This window comes from Rattus norvegicus, chromosome 12 (genome assembly GCF_021556685.1).
Source record: "Rattus norvegicus strain SHRSP/BbbUtx chromosome 12, alternate assembly SHRSP_T2T, whole genome shotgun sequence".
NCBI classification, from domain to species: domain Eukaryota; kingdom Metazoa; phylum Chordata; class Mammalia; order Rodentia; family Muridae; genus Rattus; species Rattus norvegicus.
Genome location: NC_141545.1, coordinates 20,826,070 through 20,843,377, shown reverse-complemented (window position 1 = coordinate 20,843,377; position 17,308 = coordinate 20,826,070). Strand labels below are relative to the sequence as shown.

The following is a 17,308-nucleotide window of genomic DNA, read 5'->3' as shown; positions in this document are numbered from 1 at the left end:
CCATGACAGCCTCAGATACACAGAGAAACCCTGTCTCAAAAAACCATATACATAATATATATATTCACACACATATATACTATTCACACACACACACACATATATATGTAATACACACACACGCACGCACACACACACACAGACACACACACAGACACACAGACACACACACACACACACACACACACATATATATATATATATGTAATAGAATAGAGCTGGGGATGCCCGGTTTGTACAATGCTTGACTAGCGTTCATGAGACTGTGGATTCTGTTCCCAGCACTGTATTAGCCAAGTGTGGTGGCTCACATCTGTAATCCCAGCACTCGGCAGGTACACATAGGAAGATCAGAGAGTTCAAGGTTATCCTCAGCTACGTAGTGAGAGTTCAAGGCCAGCTGAACAACATGAGACCCTGACTCAAAAAATAATTTAAGATGTGTGCACGTTTAAAAGACAGTATCCCGCAGAAGAAGAGCTCTGCCCAGGAAGCTTCTCCCCTTTAAACATTTCAGGCTGGGCGTTGCCTTTTTGGCACACGGTAGCAGTTTTCATGTGCCTGAGCTGATGTGTTCTAGCGGATTCTGATGGCTGCTCCCTGCTTTCTCAGACAAAGGCCTCTCAGTCCCGGAGCCTCTGGAGCAGCAATACCGACTCTACTCCCGGGAGCTGGGTGAGGGCACATTGGACCGACTGCTGCTGCAGCTCTCAGTAATGTCCAGCTCTCTCCAAGTGAGTCTTACTTCCCCCACCTCTGGCTGATGCCATGGTCAACAACATCCCATCATGCTCTGCTCAGGGCCAGCCTGTGCTGGGCTGCGCAGGGCACCAAAGGAATGGAGAAGGAAACTAAGACATCCACGTATCAGGTCAGTTGCATGTGGAGCACGTGCTGAGCTCCAGGCTGCACAGACAGACCGGGTCCAGGACCAGGGGATGAGCTCAGTCGGTAAAGTGCTCATTGCGCAAGCCTAAGAACCCAGTCACGGGACGCACTAAAAAAAGCTGAGTAGGGCAGGATGTGTCTGCCATCCTAGGGCTGGAGAGGCAGAAATAGGCAGATGCCTGGGGCTTAGAGAGCAGCCATTCTTGCTGAACTGATGAGTTCCAAGTTCAGTGAGGGACCCTGTCTCAAAACAAAACACCCAAAGTCTATGTCTGCTCTCAACATGGACTCTTCTCCCACATGTGCATGCATACATGAACAAAATCCACACTGCACACATGGATACGCACACACGCACACACTAAAGATCACAGCCTGTCCAGGGAGCTAGTAGAGCGGTGTCCACTGGAATCCGGGTGGGGGAGGGTGCTGCTCCTTTAGGTGAGGTCACTACTGCTCTCTCCTGTCGTGCCTCTAGTCCTTGGATACTCTTGAAGAATCTGAGGTGGGTCAAAGCTGGTGCGAGGGAATCCTGAGCATGGCAGGTGGAGGCCTTACTGTCTCAGAGGCTCTGGGATGTATCCTTCAGGGAACTCAGAAATTTCGATGCTCCCTCTAGGTTCTTGTGGCTCTTGTTGGGAGGAATGGTTTCCAGTTGTCTTTTTTTTTTTTTTTTTTTTTTTTTTTTTTTTTTTTTTTTGGGTTCTTTTTTTTCGGAGCTGGGGACCGAACCCAGGGCCTTGCGCTTCCTAGGTAAGCGCTCTACCACTGAGCTAAGTCCCCAGCCCCAAGTCTTTTTTTTTCTCTCTCTCTCTCTCTTTAAGTAGAATATTTCCTGGAGAGGCATTGACACAGGCTGCCCTAGAACTTGAAATCCTCCTACCTCAGTCTCCTAGGTGCTGGGGTTTACATGTGTGAGCCATGATGCCTGGCTCTGATGTCTTACAGCAGTTTTGAACTCATGCCATATCAGAGTTCCCAATGACCCCCCACCCCAGTCTGCCACTCCTCCATTGTCAACATCCCCTCCAGACAGCATCTGTTTGCTGCCATCAGTGAACCTCTGTCAGCCCATCCTGCCCCCCTCAGGACACAGTTTACATTTCACTTCACCTTGATTCCTAATTCTGTGGGTTTGTACCAACAGGTAAGACAAGTATTCACCAATGTAGGACCGCACTAGGCAGCATCCCGACGCTCTGCTGCTGGTTTTCCTTCCCACTCCTTTGATCCCTAGCACCCAGGCATCATTTGTTGTTGTTTTTCCTTTGTGATGTTGGAAATGAAACCCAAGGCCTTGTGGATGCTAGATAAGCATGCTACAACTGAGCCACGCCCCAGCCCCTCACTGGGGGATTCTAGGCAGGGGCTCTACCACTGAGCCACACCCCCAGCCCCTCACTGGGGGATTCTAGGCAGGGGCTCTACCACTGAGCCACGCCTCCAGCCCTCCCTGGGGGATTCTAGGCAGGGGCTCTACCACTGAGCCACGCCTCCAGCCCTTCACAGGGGGATTCTAGGCAGGGGCTCTACCACTGAGCCACACCCCCAGCCCCTCACTGGGGGATTCTAGGCAGGGGCTCTACCACTGAGCCACGCCTCCAGCCCTTCACAGGGGGATTCTAGGCAGGGGCTCTACCACTGAGCCACGCCCCCAGCCCCTCACAGGGGGATTCTAGGCAGGGGCTCTACCACTGAGCCACGCCCCCAGCCCCTCACTGGGGGATTCTAGGCAGGGGCTCTACCACTGAGCCACGCCCCCTGCCCCTCACTGGGGGATTCTAGGCAGGTACATTGTCATGGAACTAATGCCCAGTGGTTTTCATTGTTGTTGTTTAGATTTAGAGTGTGTGTGTGTGTGTGTGTGTGTGTGTGTGTGTGTGTGTGTGTAGCATTGGAGTTTCAGGAGATTGTCACCTGCCAGACATGGCTGCTGTGAACCAGACTCGGTCCTCTGTAAGAGCAACAAGTGCTCTCGACCTATGAGCCATCTCTCCGGCCCCAACCCTCCTGGCCCACATATCTGGTTTTTTTTTTTTTTTCTTTTCTTTTTTTCGGAGCTGGGGACCGAACCCAGGGCCTTGCGCTTGCTAGGCAAGCGCTCTACCACTGAGCTAAATCCCCAACCCCACATATCTGGTTTTTGTACCCATGCCTTTTTCCAGTTTGCAGTCCGGCATGGGAATCTATGTTTCTTTAGCCATCACATCTCCTTAATCTTCTCAGTCTGGAAGGGTCTGTAACTTCTCGGTGTCCCAGCCAAACACTTGAGGGTGCTACTCTACTTGGGGCTAGATTGGCAGCTCCTCATGATGAGCTCAATGAGCTGCTTGTCAGGATTACACACGATGGACAGGTAGAACACAGTTTACGGCGTGCCTGATGCTCTCTCTGTAAGTCTGTGAGTGCATGCATGCATGCGTGTGTGTATGTGTCTGACTGAGGATGAAACTCTGAGCCTTGTGGGTGGCTCGACCATTGAGCCCCACCCTCGGCCCTGCTGTTCCTTTGAAAGAACCATCTTTGGCACATGGAGACCACACAAGCATTTGGCTTCTGTGAAAATCTGCCCAGCACACTGGGGTCTGGGCTCTGGTTCTCGGCACAGGGTCCCCTCACACACCCATGGGCATCTCTAGTGTCTACTTCTTCAAGCAGATGCCCAGCTCTCAGGGGCAGCCTCTGCAGTTCTTCCCAGTGTGGCTAAGTGGGCCTGTGGCAGGAGACCGATTGGCACCCTTGCCAGAGTGAGCCTTTAGTCCTACTCTCTATGGTGACGTCACACACTCTGACTTTCTGGTGACCGGTGTGTTGAAGACATCTCAGTGTCTGGGAGTGCTGATGTCATGTCTCCTGGATTGCTCAAGGCTCCTGGGCAACCCACCTGCAGTTCTTCCTTTTTTGGTTGTGGAATGCAGATACCAGAGCCAACCTCCTGGGCATGGCTCCTTAGGTGCTGACTACCACATATATAGTCACGGGCAGAGGAGGAGCGCATGTGTGCTTCCTGGCACTCAGCTCACGTAGTCCCTTTTCACAGTGCAGGACCCAAACCAAGAGTGCTGCCCGCTCCAGGCTGGGTCTTCCCCCATCAATGAATTGTAATTAGGAAAACCCCACAGACATTCCCACAGGCCCCCTCTCACCTGCCCAGTCCCTCGTTGATACTCTCTGCCTAGGGGACTCTAAACTCTGTCACAAATTGAATTGTGACAATTCAAAGCAACCACCACAGTCTCTCTCTTCTTTTTTGCGTGGAAAATCGTGCCTAAATTTTATCATTGTTTTCGGGACAGGGCGGTCCTGAGGGGTGAACTCAGGGTCTTGCACAGTCTCCTCAAGTGCTCTATCGCCTTTCTGACTATTCTTATTTTATGCACTTTTGTCTGTTTTTAGCCAGAGTGTCACTATGTAGCCCTGGCTATCCTAGAACTCACTCTGTAGACCAGACTGGCCTCAAGGTCACAGAGATCTGACTGCCTCTGCCTCTCAAGGGCTGGGAGAAAAGGTGTGTGCCACTAGGACTTCCATGCCACTCAACAAATATGATTACAGCACTGTGAGGCCACTCCCATCTTCTAGAACCTTCTCTTCCTCCCAAATCAAAACTTGCCACTTACCGAACACCAGCTCTTCTTCCCTCCCCAGCCCCTGCTACATTGTCATACAGTGGACAGCCCCTGCAACATTGTCATACAGTGGACTGCAGCTGGATGGTTCTAGAAACTTCTTGTGAATGAGGCCAAGTAGTCCCAGCCGGTGCTCCCTGGCTCACGGCTTCCTCTGAGCCTTGACGGAGAGAGTGCACCAGCTTTTCCATGGTCCCTCAGAGACCTTCAGCCTGGTGACAGTCTCCGGTGCTCTCAAGTCCTAACTCTGCTCCTTCTCTTCCAGGATGGCCCCATTATGAACGTGTCACCCGCACCGACTGAGGAGACCAGCGGGGAGCCTCTGGGTGACAGGAGGGATCTCCCGTGGGGGGCCACATTTGAGCTGCCTCCGATGCTCTTGGAGAGAGACAGGTGGGCATGGCTCCCGTGCTAGAGCACCGAAAGCGTCCCAAGGCGGGGTTGATGCTGTGGTTTTCAGGTAACCTGCTGGCCCACAGCCAGGGGCTGACCTCAGAGCCCAGCTCCCTCCTCCAGGCCCTGACTCATGTTCTCCTCCCGAGCTTGTCTTAAGTAGACACGCTAAGGAGATGATAACTCGATAGCTAAAGGGCTTGCCTCGAAATTACAGCAATTACCATGGCCTGAGTCAATCCGTAGAGCCTGCATGAGAGAAGCAGGCCGGATAGCGTGTACACCTTGGGGCTCACTGGCCCACACAGCCTCACCAGTCTGGCGAGTTCCAGGTTCCATTTCAAAAAAGTGAGGTGCACAGTGCATGGAGAAGGGCAGTTGAGCTTGTCCTGACCTGCACACACCAGAGCACACACACGTGCCTCAGCTCTATGCATGTGCACAGACATACATAGTTAAAGGGTAATAAGCTCACCACAGGAGGTCCCAGCTGCATGGGACAGAGGTGAGACTCGGGAGTTTCAAGAGTCTGAGGCTGGAATTGGCTTTTTCACTTCCTGGTGCTTTCTGTCCTGTTCAGTGCCAATTTTCCCTGCCCTCCTCCCCCTCCTCCCCTTTCTTTCTTTCCTTCTTCCCCCTCCTCTCCTTCCTCCCCTTTCTTCCCCTCCTCCCCTACTTCCTTTCTTCCTCTCCTCCCCTTCCTCCTCCTCCTCTCCTTCCTCCCCCTCCTCTCCTTCCCTCCTCTCCCTCCTTCCCTCTCCTTCCTCTCCTTCCTCCCCCTCCTCTCTCTTCCCCTTCCTCTTTTCCTTTCTCTCCATCCTTCCCTCCTCTCCTTCCTCTCCCTCCCTCATCTTCTTCCTCCCCTTCCTCTCCTCTTTCCCTTTCTCTCTCTCTCCTCTTCATCCATTCCTCCTCTTCTTCCTCCCCCTCCTCTCCCTCCTTTCCTTCTCCTCTTTCCCTCCTTTCCTTCCTTCCCTCCTCCCTCTCCTCTCCTGCCTCCCCTTCCTCTCCCTCCTCCCCCTCTTCCTCTCCCTCCTCCCCTTCCTCTCCCCCCTCTCCCTTCCCCCTCCTCTCTTTTCTCTCCCCCTCCCCTTCTTCTGTTCTTTTTCTATAGCACTTTTCTTTCTTTTTTTTTTTTCGGAGCTGGGGACCGAACCCAGGGCCTTGCGCTTGCTAGGCAAGCGCTCTACCACTGAGCTAAATCCCTAACCCCAGCACTTTTCAACAGACAAAATCTCACACCATCAACTTAAATGTCCATAGGCTGTGTATACATTTTAATAGGTCACATCTGACCAATCCACATGACTACCTTTTCTCTCAGGTAGCCATAATAAATGGCATATTCTAGGTTAAGCACACTCAACTTAAACATGAACTGTTTCACAGTTGTGGAAGCTAGGGGTCCAAGGTCACCCTGCTGGAGTTGTGTGTATGTGTCTGTGGGGGGCTGGTGGGGGCTCCTGCCTGGCCTGAAGATGGCTGCCTTCTTGCTGTGTCCTTCAGTGCTGGGCAGGAAAGGGAGGGAGGAAGACAGAGCAGGGGTCATTATCGAGATCCTTTTCTTTTCTTTTTGAGACTTCGTTTCTCTATATATCTATCCCTGGCTGTCCTGGAACTCACTCTGTAGACCAGGCTGGTCTCAAACTCACAGAGATCCTCCTGCCCCTGCCTCCTGAGTGCTGGGATTAAAGGTGTGTGCTACCTTGCCTGCCCTTCAACATCTTTTTGCATTTGTTTTTGCTTGTTGACTAATCTTTGAGACAGGGTCTCAAGTAGCCTTGGCTGGCCTTAAGCTCACTGTGCCTGAGGATGATCTTGAACTTGAAGTCCTCCTGCCTCCACCTCCCAATGCTAGGATTACAGGCCTTTTCTTTCCTGCAGTAATTAGGGCCTGAACCCAGCCGGGCCCTAGTTTTACACGGGAGGACTCCAGACAAGAGCCATGCACTGACCTCCTAGTCCCTCACTGGGGGTTCTAGGCAGGTGTCCCTGCCGAGCCACAGTTTGAGGGTACACCCCCTCATGACGGAGAAGGCATGACTGCCTCCGCTAAGCAGCAGAGAAGCATGGATGCTGATAGTTACCTCAGGTTCTCCTTTTTAATTCAGTCCAGGACCCCATGGAATGGTATCTCTTAGACTGAGAAGTGCTCTCCCTACCTCAGTTAACCCAGTCTAGATGACGCTTTATAGACATGCCTGGGGTTTCATTTATGTGGTCAGTCTGTGTCCTGTCATCTTGACATCCAAGCTTAGCTGCAGAGCCCTGCACACTATCACCCTATGCTGTTCCCCTGGTTAGCTGGTTGTCACCTGGTTAGGTGACCAGCATGGATGAGCCAGTATGGCCCCAGCCATAGCAACATAGCATCTCGTCCAATAGCACGTGGACCACAGTGCTCTGGGCTGCAACACCAGCTGAGGCTGGATCCTAGCTGCCCAGGCTATGTTCCAGGAGCCAGGGGTTCTCGACTGTCTCCTGCTTCATCCACAGTGACGGGAACAGGTCCTCAAAAAGCACTCCCTTGCGGAGGCTTGGAAAGCAAGACTCTCTTCTCCCTCCGCCAGCCCTCCGCATCTTGCTGACACCCCCCATGCTTGAGGTTGGTATTCAGGGTGCTAGCTGCACGGGAGGCCCCTTCCCAGACAGCCTGCATGGGGAGGGACTGCTTCTGGGGTCCCAGTGGCTGACGGTGGCCTGTGTTCCTCTTTCACAGAAGCCGAGTGCTCTAGGCGTCAAGAGCCTGGTCTCCAGGCTGCAGGCCACGGCTGGCTTGGAGCTGAGGACCCCACAGCCAGCAGGAGAGATGAACAGCCCACCTCTGAGCGCCCAGGCCCTCAAGGAGATGGCCCTGGGCACCAAGAGCATCGCTCTCATAGCAGCCAACCGGCGCTGCAAGGTGTATGACAGGGAGGGCGGCTGCCTGGACTCCAGGGACCCCAGCCCTGCAGACTGGAGGTGGCCTCATGCCAGCCCCAGCAGGGACCGCTCTCTGGATAGGAAAGCAGGGAGGAAGCGGTCACCCTCATTCACCTGGAGCCTGCAACAAGTATGCAGCTGGTGGCCGATGGCTGGGGTATGCTAGGTCAGCAGCAGAGGAAGGCAGGGAGGACAGATGGCCACTCATACTGCTACACATGCTCGGGACCCCTGCAGTTGAGATAGAAGAAAAGTATGTCCGCCCCAAACCAGTCCTTCACGGTGCCTGAGCCCATTACATGACCCAGACCCACAGTGTCCACTTGTTTTCGTGCAGCTCTGTGCTGAGAGAAGTGCAGCTCTGGGACCTGAGTTTTTTCATGTGCCAATCATATCTCCTTTCCTTTCTCCTTTTTTCCTTTTGTGGTACTAGTGATAGAACCCAGGGTCTTGCACGATTTAGGCAAAAACTCTACCACTGAGCCACGCCCCCAGCCCCTCACTGGGGGATTCTAGGCAGGGGCTCTACCACTGAGCCACACCCCAGCCCCTCACTGGGGGATTCTAGGCAGGGGCTCTACCACTGAATCACACCCCGATTCTAGGCAGATGGTCTACTACTAGGCCATGTCCCCAGTCAGTACTTACATTTTAACTTACAGAGAGGGTCACTGGTTAACTTCAGAGCAAGTACTCGTGAGAGTTAATTCATTGTGTCTGCCACTACCAATGCTTCCAGAGTTTGGAGTTAGTTAGGAACGGAGGGCCTGGCCAGCCTATATTCTGCCTCTGGTGGCCAAAGTCCCAACCTCTGCTGAACACAGGGTATTTACTGGCCTGAGGGTAATATGAAGCCTGGACGTTATAATGCAGGCTTCTAATGCCAGAATTTACAAAGCTGTGGCTGGAGGATCATGAGTTCGAGGCCAGCCTGGGATCCTGTATCCAAAACACTAAAAACCAAGAAAGAAAAAAGCAAGCAGTCAGCTGATTTGTTCAACATAAAGGAAAGGAAGTAGCTGAAGTTGGTGGGGGTTGGGGAGCTGGGAGGGGGAATGGAGTGGGGAGGGGAGGAGAAACAAGCTCCTCCTTTTAGTTATGAGGGCAGGGAAAGCCTAGTGTTCCAGTCGGAAGACTGGAGGGTTTTCTCACCTGGGGAATGCTTGCTTTACTGTCCTGCTCGGGCCTTCACTGATTGGTTGAAGCCTATCCATGTAAGGGAGGGCTGTATTCCACACACTAATCCATGTATCATATTCCCCAGAAAGCTCTCTGCTTTAGGGTTTTATTGCTGTGAAGAGACAACTATTACAAAGGAAAGTGTTTAGTTGGGCTGGCTTACAGGTCTGAGGTTTAGGCGATTTCCGGCATGGTGGGAAACATGGCGGCATGCAGGTAGCTGTGGTACGGCAGAAGCTGCTGAGAGGTCTACATCTTGATCCACAGGCAGCAGCAGGAGACTGTGTGCTACATTAGGCCTAGCTGGAGCACAGCAGACCTCAAAGCCTTCCTCCACACTGGCACACTTCCTCCAACAAGGCCACTCCCCATGAACCAAGCATTCAGACCCATGAGTCTATGGAAGCCCCGCCTATTTAAGCCATCACGCCCTCCATAAGGGAAAAGGGGAGGAGTCGAACTCTTCAGCCATTTGCTCATTTACTCAGCCTGGTTCAGTGATTCTGTTACAATGGCACACAGTAGGTGTTTAGTGAAAATGATCTCCGCGTCTTCACTGTGCTTTTCTGTGTACCTTTTCCCAGTTGCAGGCGCTGGAGAAACATCAGCCCTCTATGGAACATCCGTCTGAGAGCCAGCTGTCCCCAGCGCACCTCCAGCCACCGAAGCCAGCAGGGAGGAGCTTTTTCCCTGCCGTCCCTGTCCCTGTGGCCTCCAAGACGAAACCCAGCCTCAGTTTTCACACGGGTATAGGATCAGAGAAAGAGAAATGATATTTCCCTTGTCTCAAGCCATAAAGGCCGAAGTCTGTGAACAGTATGGCTTCTGGTTTGAGTTCTGGCTTTAGTTTTTCCTAATTTCCTTAATTGATTGTTGGGTAAGCTGGAAAGTTAAGGTCCCTCTGATCGTCTCCTACAACCTGCTGAGATGGAGTTGAACTGGTAGAGTCTGCCTAGCATGTGTGGAGCCCTAGTTTCCATTCCAGCACCACAGATGTGTGTGGAGGTGCATGCCTGTCAGCCCAGCACTCGGGAAGTGGAGGAGGCTCATCAGAGGCTCAAAGTTTTCCTCAGTTATATAGTGGATTTGAGGCTAGCCTGGGCTCTGTGAGACCCCGACTTAAATAAAACATAGAAGCTTTTTTTTGTGACAGGTATAACCTAGCTGTGAGACACTGTGTAACCCTAGCTACCCTGGCACTTGCTTTGTATTCCAGGCTGACCTTGAACTCACAGAGATCCAGTAGCCTCTGCCTCCCGAGTGCTGGGACTAAAGCATGGACCACCGTGCCTAACTGAAACCCTTTTCCTTTTTTTCTTCTTAATTTGTTTTGACAAACATTTTGCTATGTATCCCAGACCGTTCTTCAGATTGCCATCCTCCTGCCTCAGCTTTCTGAGGTCTGGGATCACAGGCAGCACTGTTCTGTTTACAGACGTGGGTTTCTACCATTAGTCTGTAAGGTGCCACATAGCCTTGAGCAACCACGGAAAAGTCCAGCGCTGTAGTGTGCACCTGCAGCCCCAGTAATGGGCGGGAACAGAGGCACAAAGCTAGCCAAAGCCAGCCATGACCTGAAAGTGGCATCCAGTATCAACCTCTGATCGCTGCACCCATGTAAACCCACATGTGCATGCACACACATGACAAAGCACATTAGCGCCAGGTGGTCCTTCAAGGATTAAACTCTAAGCCTGTGATCCCAGCACTCAGGAGGCTCACATATTAGGATCAGGGGTAGCAGGCCAGCCTGGGCTACATACTGAGACCCTGTCTCCACAGCCAGCAACCGCTGCCTGTCTGTACTGGCAACTCTTGGAAGGCTGAGGTAGGAGGATGGAGAGTTGGAAGCCAATCCAGGCTACTTAGCAAAATACTTTCTCTAAATCTACCTCTTCCTCCTCCCTCCTCTGTGATCTTCATCACTCCCTGTTCCTCTCACTCCCCCTCCCCCTCTTCCTCCTCCTCCTTTCCTCATCCCCTCCCCCTCCCATCTCCCCTACTCCCCCTACACTGTGTCTCAGCCTCCTGTGGAGTCACAGGGAGGTACTGAGGAAGGAGCCTGTCTCTTCCCCACACCTTGGCTTCCTCTCTCAGCCGGGTAGCTAGTTCCTACAAATAACACTTCCCATTGCTGCTGTCTCCTTCAGAGGAAAACGTGCTCCAAGTGCCAGAGGTCAGCTTCACCTTCCCCAGCGCCATGTGGCAGAGCAACACAGCCTCAAGCCGGCCTCCCCTCCTGCCACGTGACATCCGAGGTCAGTGTCTGACCTCAGTCTTCCTGTCCCCACCCCACTCACATCCTCTCTGTGGGAGACTCAATGGAGGGCCAGCAGCCTCCCACTCTCCAGGCCTCGGCCGCTGGTGGACTACGTCCTTCGCCCATTTGGAGGACAGCAATGCTCTTGGAAGTCGGGGGTTGGGGGAAGAGCTGGGTAGTGAGTAGAAGCCAGACATTGAGCCCCCTTTCTTCCTTGTTCTGCTGGTTGTGGGGAGACATTAGGGATCGGTGGCTTCCCAAGCTGTCCTTGTCCCAGCAGAAGCTCCCTGACATTCCTAATCCCTTAACTTTGAATGAGATGTTTGGTCCAGAGTGGCTGGCAGGGAGCTGAGGGTCAAAGGTCAAGGCAGGCAGGAGAGGAGAGGGCTGGATGAGGCCAGGAGGAGGAAGGTCAGCAGTCTTCAAGGTCGTAGGAGATGTGACTGGGAATGGGACACAGATGGAGGGGCACCCTGCTCAGTGGAGTCCGTGTGTGGAAAGGAGCAGAGGGGCTCAGGATGAGAATGGAGTCTTCCGGCTCTGTCCTGGGGAGGTGGCACCAGGGGGTTACGACAGGGATTAGGTGTCTGGTGGACAGGTGGGCACCTAGGTGTGTCCATTTCCGACCCTCTGCATATGATCTCCCAAAGTCTTTTTAAAAAGTTATCTGGGGGGGCTGGGGATTTAGCTCAGTGGTAGAGCGCTTGCCTAGCAAAGTGCAAGGCCCTGGGTTCGGTCCCCAGCTCCGGGAAAAAAAAAGAAAAAAGAAAAAAAAAGTTCTCTTACTGGGGCTGGGCATATAGTTAGCTCAGTGCACGCTTGCCCTGCACCTGACATACATCCCTGGAATCCAATGTAAAAAGCTCAGTGTGGTGATCTGTGTGTTACTAAACCCCAGCCATGGGGTCGGCCATGCTGGTGAGCATCTTCATCTCACATAGCGAAACCAGAACTCCTGCAACCCCCTCCTGGGGACATCAAGCTTCCTCGGTGTCCTTAGTACGATCTTGTCACCCACTGAACCACCTGACAACCAAGCCATCGAAGTCAAGCATCCCTGGGCTATCCGACTACCAAGATTTTGGGGGGTAGGATGCAAGTGGGAAGTCCTTCCTGTTGTCTGACCTCAGTTCCTGGTGCTGCATCTTACCCTCCGCCATGCTGCTGTTTGGAGGAAAAGGATTAAAGGTCTCTGGGGGAAAGGATCTGATTGGTTAGCCAAGCATGCTGAATGGTAGCCTATTTGATACGGTATCTTTGAGTGTGAGGGATAGGGAAGGGTCCATACAGGTGCCCATCTTTGTTGCATTTGGCCAGAGCTGCTGGACATGTTATCAAATACAGGGTCCTGAGAGACCTGGGAGCATGGGAGGCCAAATAAGCCTGAAGATTGAGGAGGAAAGGCATTGCAGAGAAGTCTAGCTTCTCTGGTCACACATGATAGCTAGAGGAGGATGTTGGTGTTGGTGAAGTCAACTGCCTGTCTCAAATGTGTGTGTGTGTGTGTGTGTGCGCGTGTGTATGTGTGTATATGTGTGTGTGCGTGTGTATATATGTGTGTATGCGTGTGTGTGCACACATGTGTGTATGCGTTATGTGTGTGTATGTGTGTGTGCGTTCACGTGTGTGTATATGTGTATGTGTGTGTGCGCGTGCGTGTGTGTATGTGTGTATATGTGTGTGTGCATGTGTGTGTGTATATGTGTGTATATGTGTGTATGCGTGTGTGTGTGCACACATGTGTGTATGCGTGTATGTGTGTGTATGCGTGTGTGTGCACGTGTGTGTATGTGTATGTGTGTGTGCGCGTGTGTGTATGTGTGTATATGTGTGTGTGCATGTGTGTGCGTGTGTATGCGTGTGTGCATGCACGTGTGTGTATATGTGTATGTGTGTGTGCGCGTGTGTGTATGTGTGTGTATGTGTGTATATGTGTGTGCATGTGTGTGTGCGTGTGTATATATGTGTGTATATGTGTGTATGCGTGTGTGTGCGCACACATGTGTGTATGCGTGTATGTGTGTGTATGCGTGTGTGTGTGCACGTGTGTGTATATGTGTATGTGTATGTGTGTGTGTGTGTGTGCGCGTGCGTGCATGTGTGTACAGGGCGAGTTCAGACTCTGTGAGTGTTGAGTTGCATGTGGCCACAGATGAAGCTAAAGTCACAATGTCTGGTGAGTGCTGACTCTTCTTCAGTTAACAAACTAAAGTCTCCCATCCACCCCAGGGTCTACAGACAGCAGAGGCCGGCGTCAAAGCCCACTGCCCCCCAACAATCCTTCCAAGCTCCAAGGTGGCAGTGCCAAGAGGCCAAGGCGTCCTAAGTAGATGGCAGCAGGAGACAGCCATCTGGAAGGTCGAGAGTCCGGTGGACCCCAACACCTGACTGGAGATGGAGAAGTCGTTCAGGACTTGGGGGTTACCTTACATGACTAAGGACCTGTCCAAGACCCCGTGTTGACTTTGGGCCTTTCCTGGGTCATTACAGTTGCTGAGGATGCTCCTGGGACCACTCCACTTCCCTGTTTTCCAATGATTGACAGCCCATGGCTCACACTCAGGCTGTGGGGGTCCCTGGGGGAGGTCTGAGCAGCCTTAGAAAGGATGGCAGAGTGTGTCCCCAATACTATGAACCTCTGAACAGTCTGCAAGTGGTCATCTGGGGAAGCCAGCACTGGGGAAGGCAAGGTTGCTTTTTCCCTGCTGCCCGTCTCTCCCTACAAGCTCATACAAGCTTCCCGGGCCTCCAGCCATGCTGATGTGGGAGCTGATGATGAGAGACAAGAGGGAACAGTCAGGCCAGTGAGAAATGTGTGCTGTGCTTTTACTGGAACCTGCATGTTAAGACTTAGGGGCTTAGGAATTTGGACTTGTTTGTTCGTTTGGCACAGGGTCTCATGTAGCTCAGCCTGGCCTTGAACTTGCAATGTAGCTTAGGATGACCTTAAACTCTTGATCCTACTGCCTTCCTCTCTTACCTTCTGAGATTACAGGCATGGGCCACCACACCTGTCATGTGGTGCTGGGGATGGAACCCAGGACCTGGGGCTTGCTAGGCCAGCGCCCTAACACCTGCCACATTCCCAAAGGCTTCTGTCTGCGCCCCCACCCCCTTTTTCCTGTTTTCTCAAGACAGGGTTTCTTTGTGTAGCTCTGCTTATCTTGAATCTCACTCTGTAGACCAGGCTGGCCTCGAATTCAGAGATCTGCTGCTTCTGCCTCCTGAGTGCTGTCATTAAAGGCGTGCCCCACCATTACCCGGGCTCTGTTTTTTTTTTTTTTTTTTTTTTTAACTGAGGGGCGAGTGGGGAGAAAGAGGACACAAATTGAGTTCCATGCTCGGCGAGACATTGCCTTGTGTGGCTCTGTGTTTGGTTTCTGAGATATGGGCATGGGGGTAAGGGGTTGAGGCGAGGCGATCAAGCTGAACAAGCCAGGAGGCAGGGCAGTGAGTGGCTTTCCTCAGTGCTTCCTGCCTCTACTTCTCATTGAGCTCCTGCCCTGGCTTCCCTCAGCAATGGACTGACAGCCAGGCGCTGAAGTGAACCCTCTCTCTGCAGACTGCTTTCACCACAGTGTCTATCCCAGCACTGGAAAGCAGAATAGGGCATCTCCCTTTATGTGTTGTGTTGGGGACTTCCAGGGGGACTGGGTGGATTGGGGTTTTGCCTCCTCAGGATGGAGAGGGGGAGGTGGGTGGCAACCCCTTCCTTCACTGACTAGGAAGTAGGTCTCGGACCAGTGCACACCCAGCCCAGGAATGTTGGGCAGAAGTTGCAGTTGGATGGATGATGAGGTCATCCCCCTGGTGGCACGTGCTGCCTGGGAAGCCAGCTCAGGGCTTCCTCAAAGCCATTGCCCATTTGGTGCTTGGGTGGTGGTTTCTATATCTGGGGACTTTGCTGTGACTTCCGTGAGCCCTGTTGATGTCTACCTCGACTGTGGTGGGGTGGTTGGAAGTCTGTAGTCTTTGACTTTGAAGCCAGCTGGAGTCTCAGGCAACGTATACCCTTGGGCCCAACATCACACTAAGAACTCTTTACATAGGTTGTAAGATGACTTTATAACTGTATGGTCATGGGAAAACCATTTTTGTTTTGTTTTGTTTTTGAGACAGGGTTCTCTGTGTACACCTGACTTCCTGGAACTCATTCTGTAGACCAGGCTGACCTTGAACTCAGAGATTCACCTGACTCTGCCTCCCGAGTGCTGGGATTAAAGGTGTGCCCACCACTGCCTGGTTCTGGCAAACATTTTGATTGTGAAGATCTTTCCTAATGTATATTAGGAAACATGTCACTAGCACATTAAAGTCTTGGGTTCATCAGTCATGGCTGAACTCAAAAAGATCATGGGATGGAGATACAGCTCAGTGTATAAAGTGCTCGCTGTTCAATGGTGAGGTCCTGAGTTCAAATCCCCAGAGCACATGTAAAAGCTGGCAACATGACACAATGTGTGTCCATGATCTCAATGCTCCAACAGGGGACTACGAGGTGGACACAGAATTTCTGGAAATTTGCAGGCCAGTTGGCTGGTATATACAGAAGTGAATGGGAAACCCTGCCTCCAAGGGAAAGGCAAGGACCTGACACTGGAGATTGACCTCTGACTCATACACCTGCTGTAGCACATGCATATCTACAGTAGACACTCATGAAGTCAAAAATAATAATAAATGGTCCAGCATGGTAGTGCACACCTTTAATCCCTCTATTCTGGAGGCAGAGGCAGGTGGATCCCTGAGTTCCAGGCCAGCCTGGTCTACGGAGTGAGTTCCAGGACAGCCAGGGCTACACAGAGAAACGCTGTCTCAAAAAAACAAAATAATAATAAAGATGATGATGATTGATGGTGATTGATGATGAATGATGATAACGATGACAATGATGATGATTGACGATGATGGTGAAGAAGATTGATGATAATGTTGTTGATGATGATGATTGATGATGATGTTGTTGATGATGATGATTGGCAATGATGATTGATGATGATTGATGGTGACGATGATGATGATGACGATGTCGATGATAGGTGTGGGAGTGCTGGCTCAGTTGATGGCGTGCACACATGAAGCTCTAGGTTGACCCCAGCATCTCCAAATAAGAATAACAATAGTGGGGGTTGGGGATTTAGTTCAGTGGTAGAGCGATTGCCTAGCAAGCACAAGGCCCTGGGTTCGGTCCCCAGCTCCGAAAAAAAAAGAAAAAAAAAAAGAATAACAATAGTGGGCTGAAGAGATGCCTCGGTGGTGCAGAGCACGGACTGCTCTTCCAGAGGACTGAGGTTCAGTTCCCAGAACCCACATTGTAGGCATAAGGGTTTAACCTCTTCCCTAGCCCACCACCCAGCAGAGGTGGAAGAGAAAAGATATCAGGATATTGGGGAAGTGGACCTGTTCAGCAATAGTACTTTTAAGGTGAGCTCATCTTCTTTAGCACCAGTTCAGTCCCATAGCAAACACCAAAGACGACTCGGCAGCTGCAGTCCAGTCCTCTAGGCAGGGAAATACCACCAGAACCACAGCTGCAGACCAATCCTTTCTGTAGACAGACACCAGGCACGAATCGGCAGCTGTAGTTCAAACCTGAAGGAACTGTTAGGGTCATCATCTGGCCTGAGGTGAGGTTCCTGCTGTAGGAACCTCATAGGCAATTCTTGGGTGAGTTTCACTCAATGGCAGTGTTACCACAGGTTGAGCTCAACAACACCAAGGCGAACCAATACATGCATGTGGTTAGTGAAGAATAGAGGGGCAGAGCAAACCAAACCAATGCTCAGTGCTTGTCTCCCACTGTCCCTGGGGCCATATTTATACTCCTTCATCAAGTGCCCTTTCACCTGTGTGCCCCAGCCAAACACCATTTGACATAACTGACGTTGCAAAATAACTGGAAGTTTCCACCTTATATGTGGCAGCCCGCAGCTGTCTATAACTCCAGTATCTGACACCTTCACACAGACATGCATGCAGGCAAAACACCAATGCACCATGTACTTCCCCTGCCCTTGCCCAGAACAAAACAGGATGA

The 17,308-nt window shown here is 51.8% G+C and overlaps 1 protein-coding gene and 1 long non-coding RNA gene across 2 annotated transcripts in view; one reads left to right on the top strand and one right to left on the bottom strand.

Annotated features, from left to right (window-relative positions):
- The window catches only part of Kif19b (kinesin family member 19B), a 49,500-nt gene extending 34,971 nt beyond the window's left edge, over nt 1-14,529 (top strand). The window contains exons 14-20 of the mRNA XM_087579662.1: nt 613-734; nt 4,783-4,910; nt 7,407-7,515; nt 7,630-7,962; nt 9,596-9,758; nt 11,162-11,269; nt 13,501-14,529. Of these exons, the coding sequence (XP_087435788.1) occupies nt 613-734; nt 4,783-4,910; nt 7,407-7,515; nt 7,630-7,962; nt 9,596-9,758; nt 11,162-11,269; nt 13,501-13,601 (1,064 nt within the window). The 3' untranslated portion in view covers nt 13,602-14,529. The remainder of the gene's footprint in view (nt 1-612; nt 735-4,782; nt 4,911-7,406; nt 7,516-7,629; nt 7,963-9,595; nt 9,759-11,161; nt 11,270-13,500) is intronic.
- LOC120095895 (uncharacterized) lies at nt 6,162-9,374 on the bottom strand. The gene is made up of 3 exons (XR_015634679.1): nt 8,985-9,374; nt 8,481-8,785; nt 6,162-8,063 (listed from the first exon to the last, which is right to left on the bottom strand). It is a non-coding gene; the product is annotated as an uncharacterized LOC120095895 (long non-coding RNA).
- Nucleotides 14,530-17,308: the final 2,779 nt, after the last annotated feature.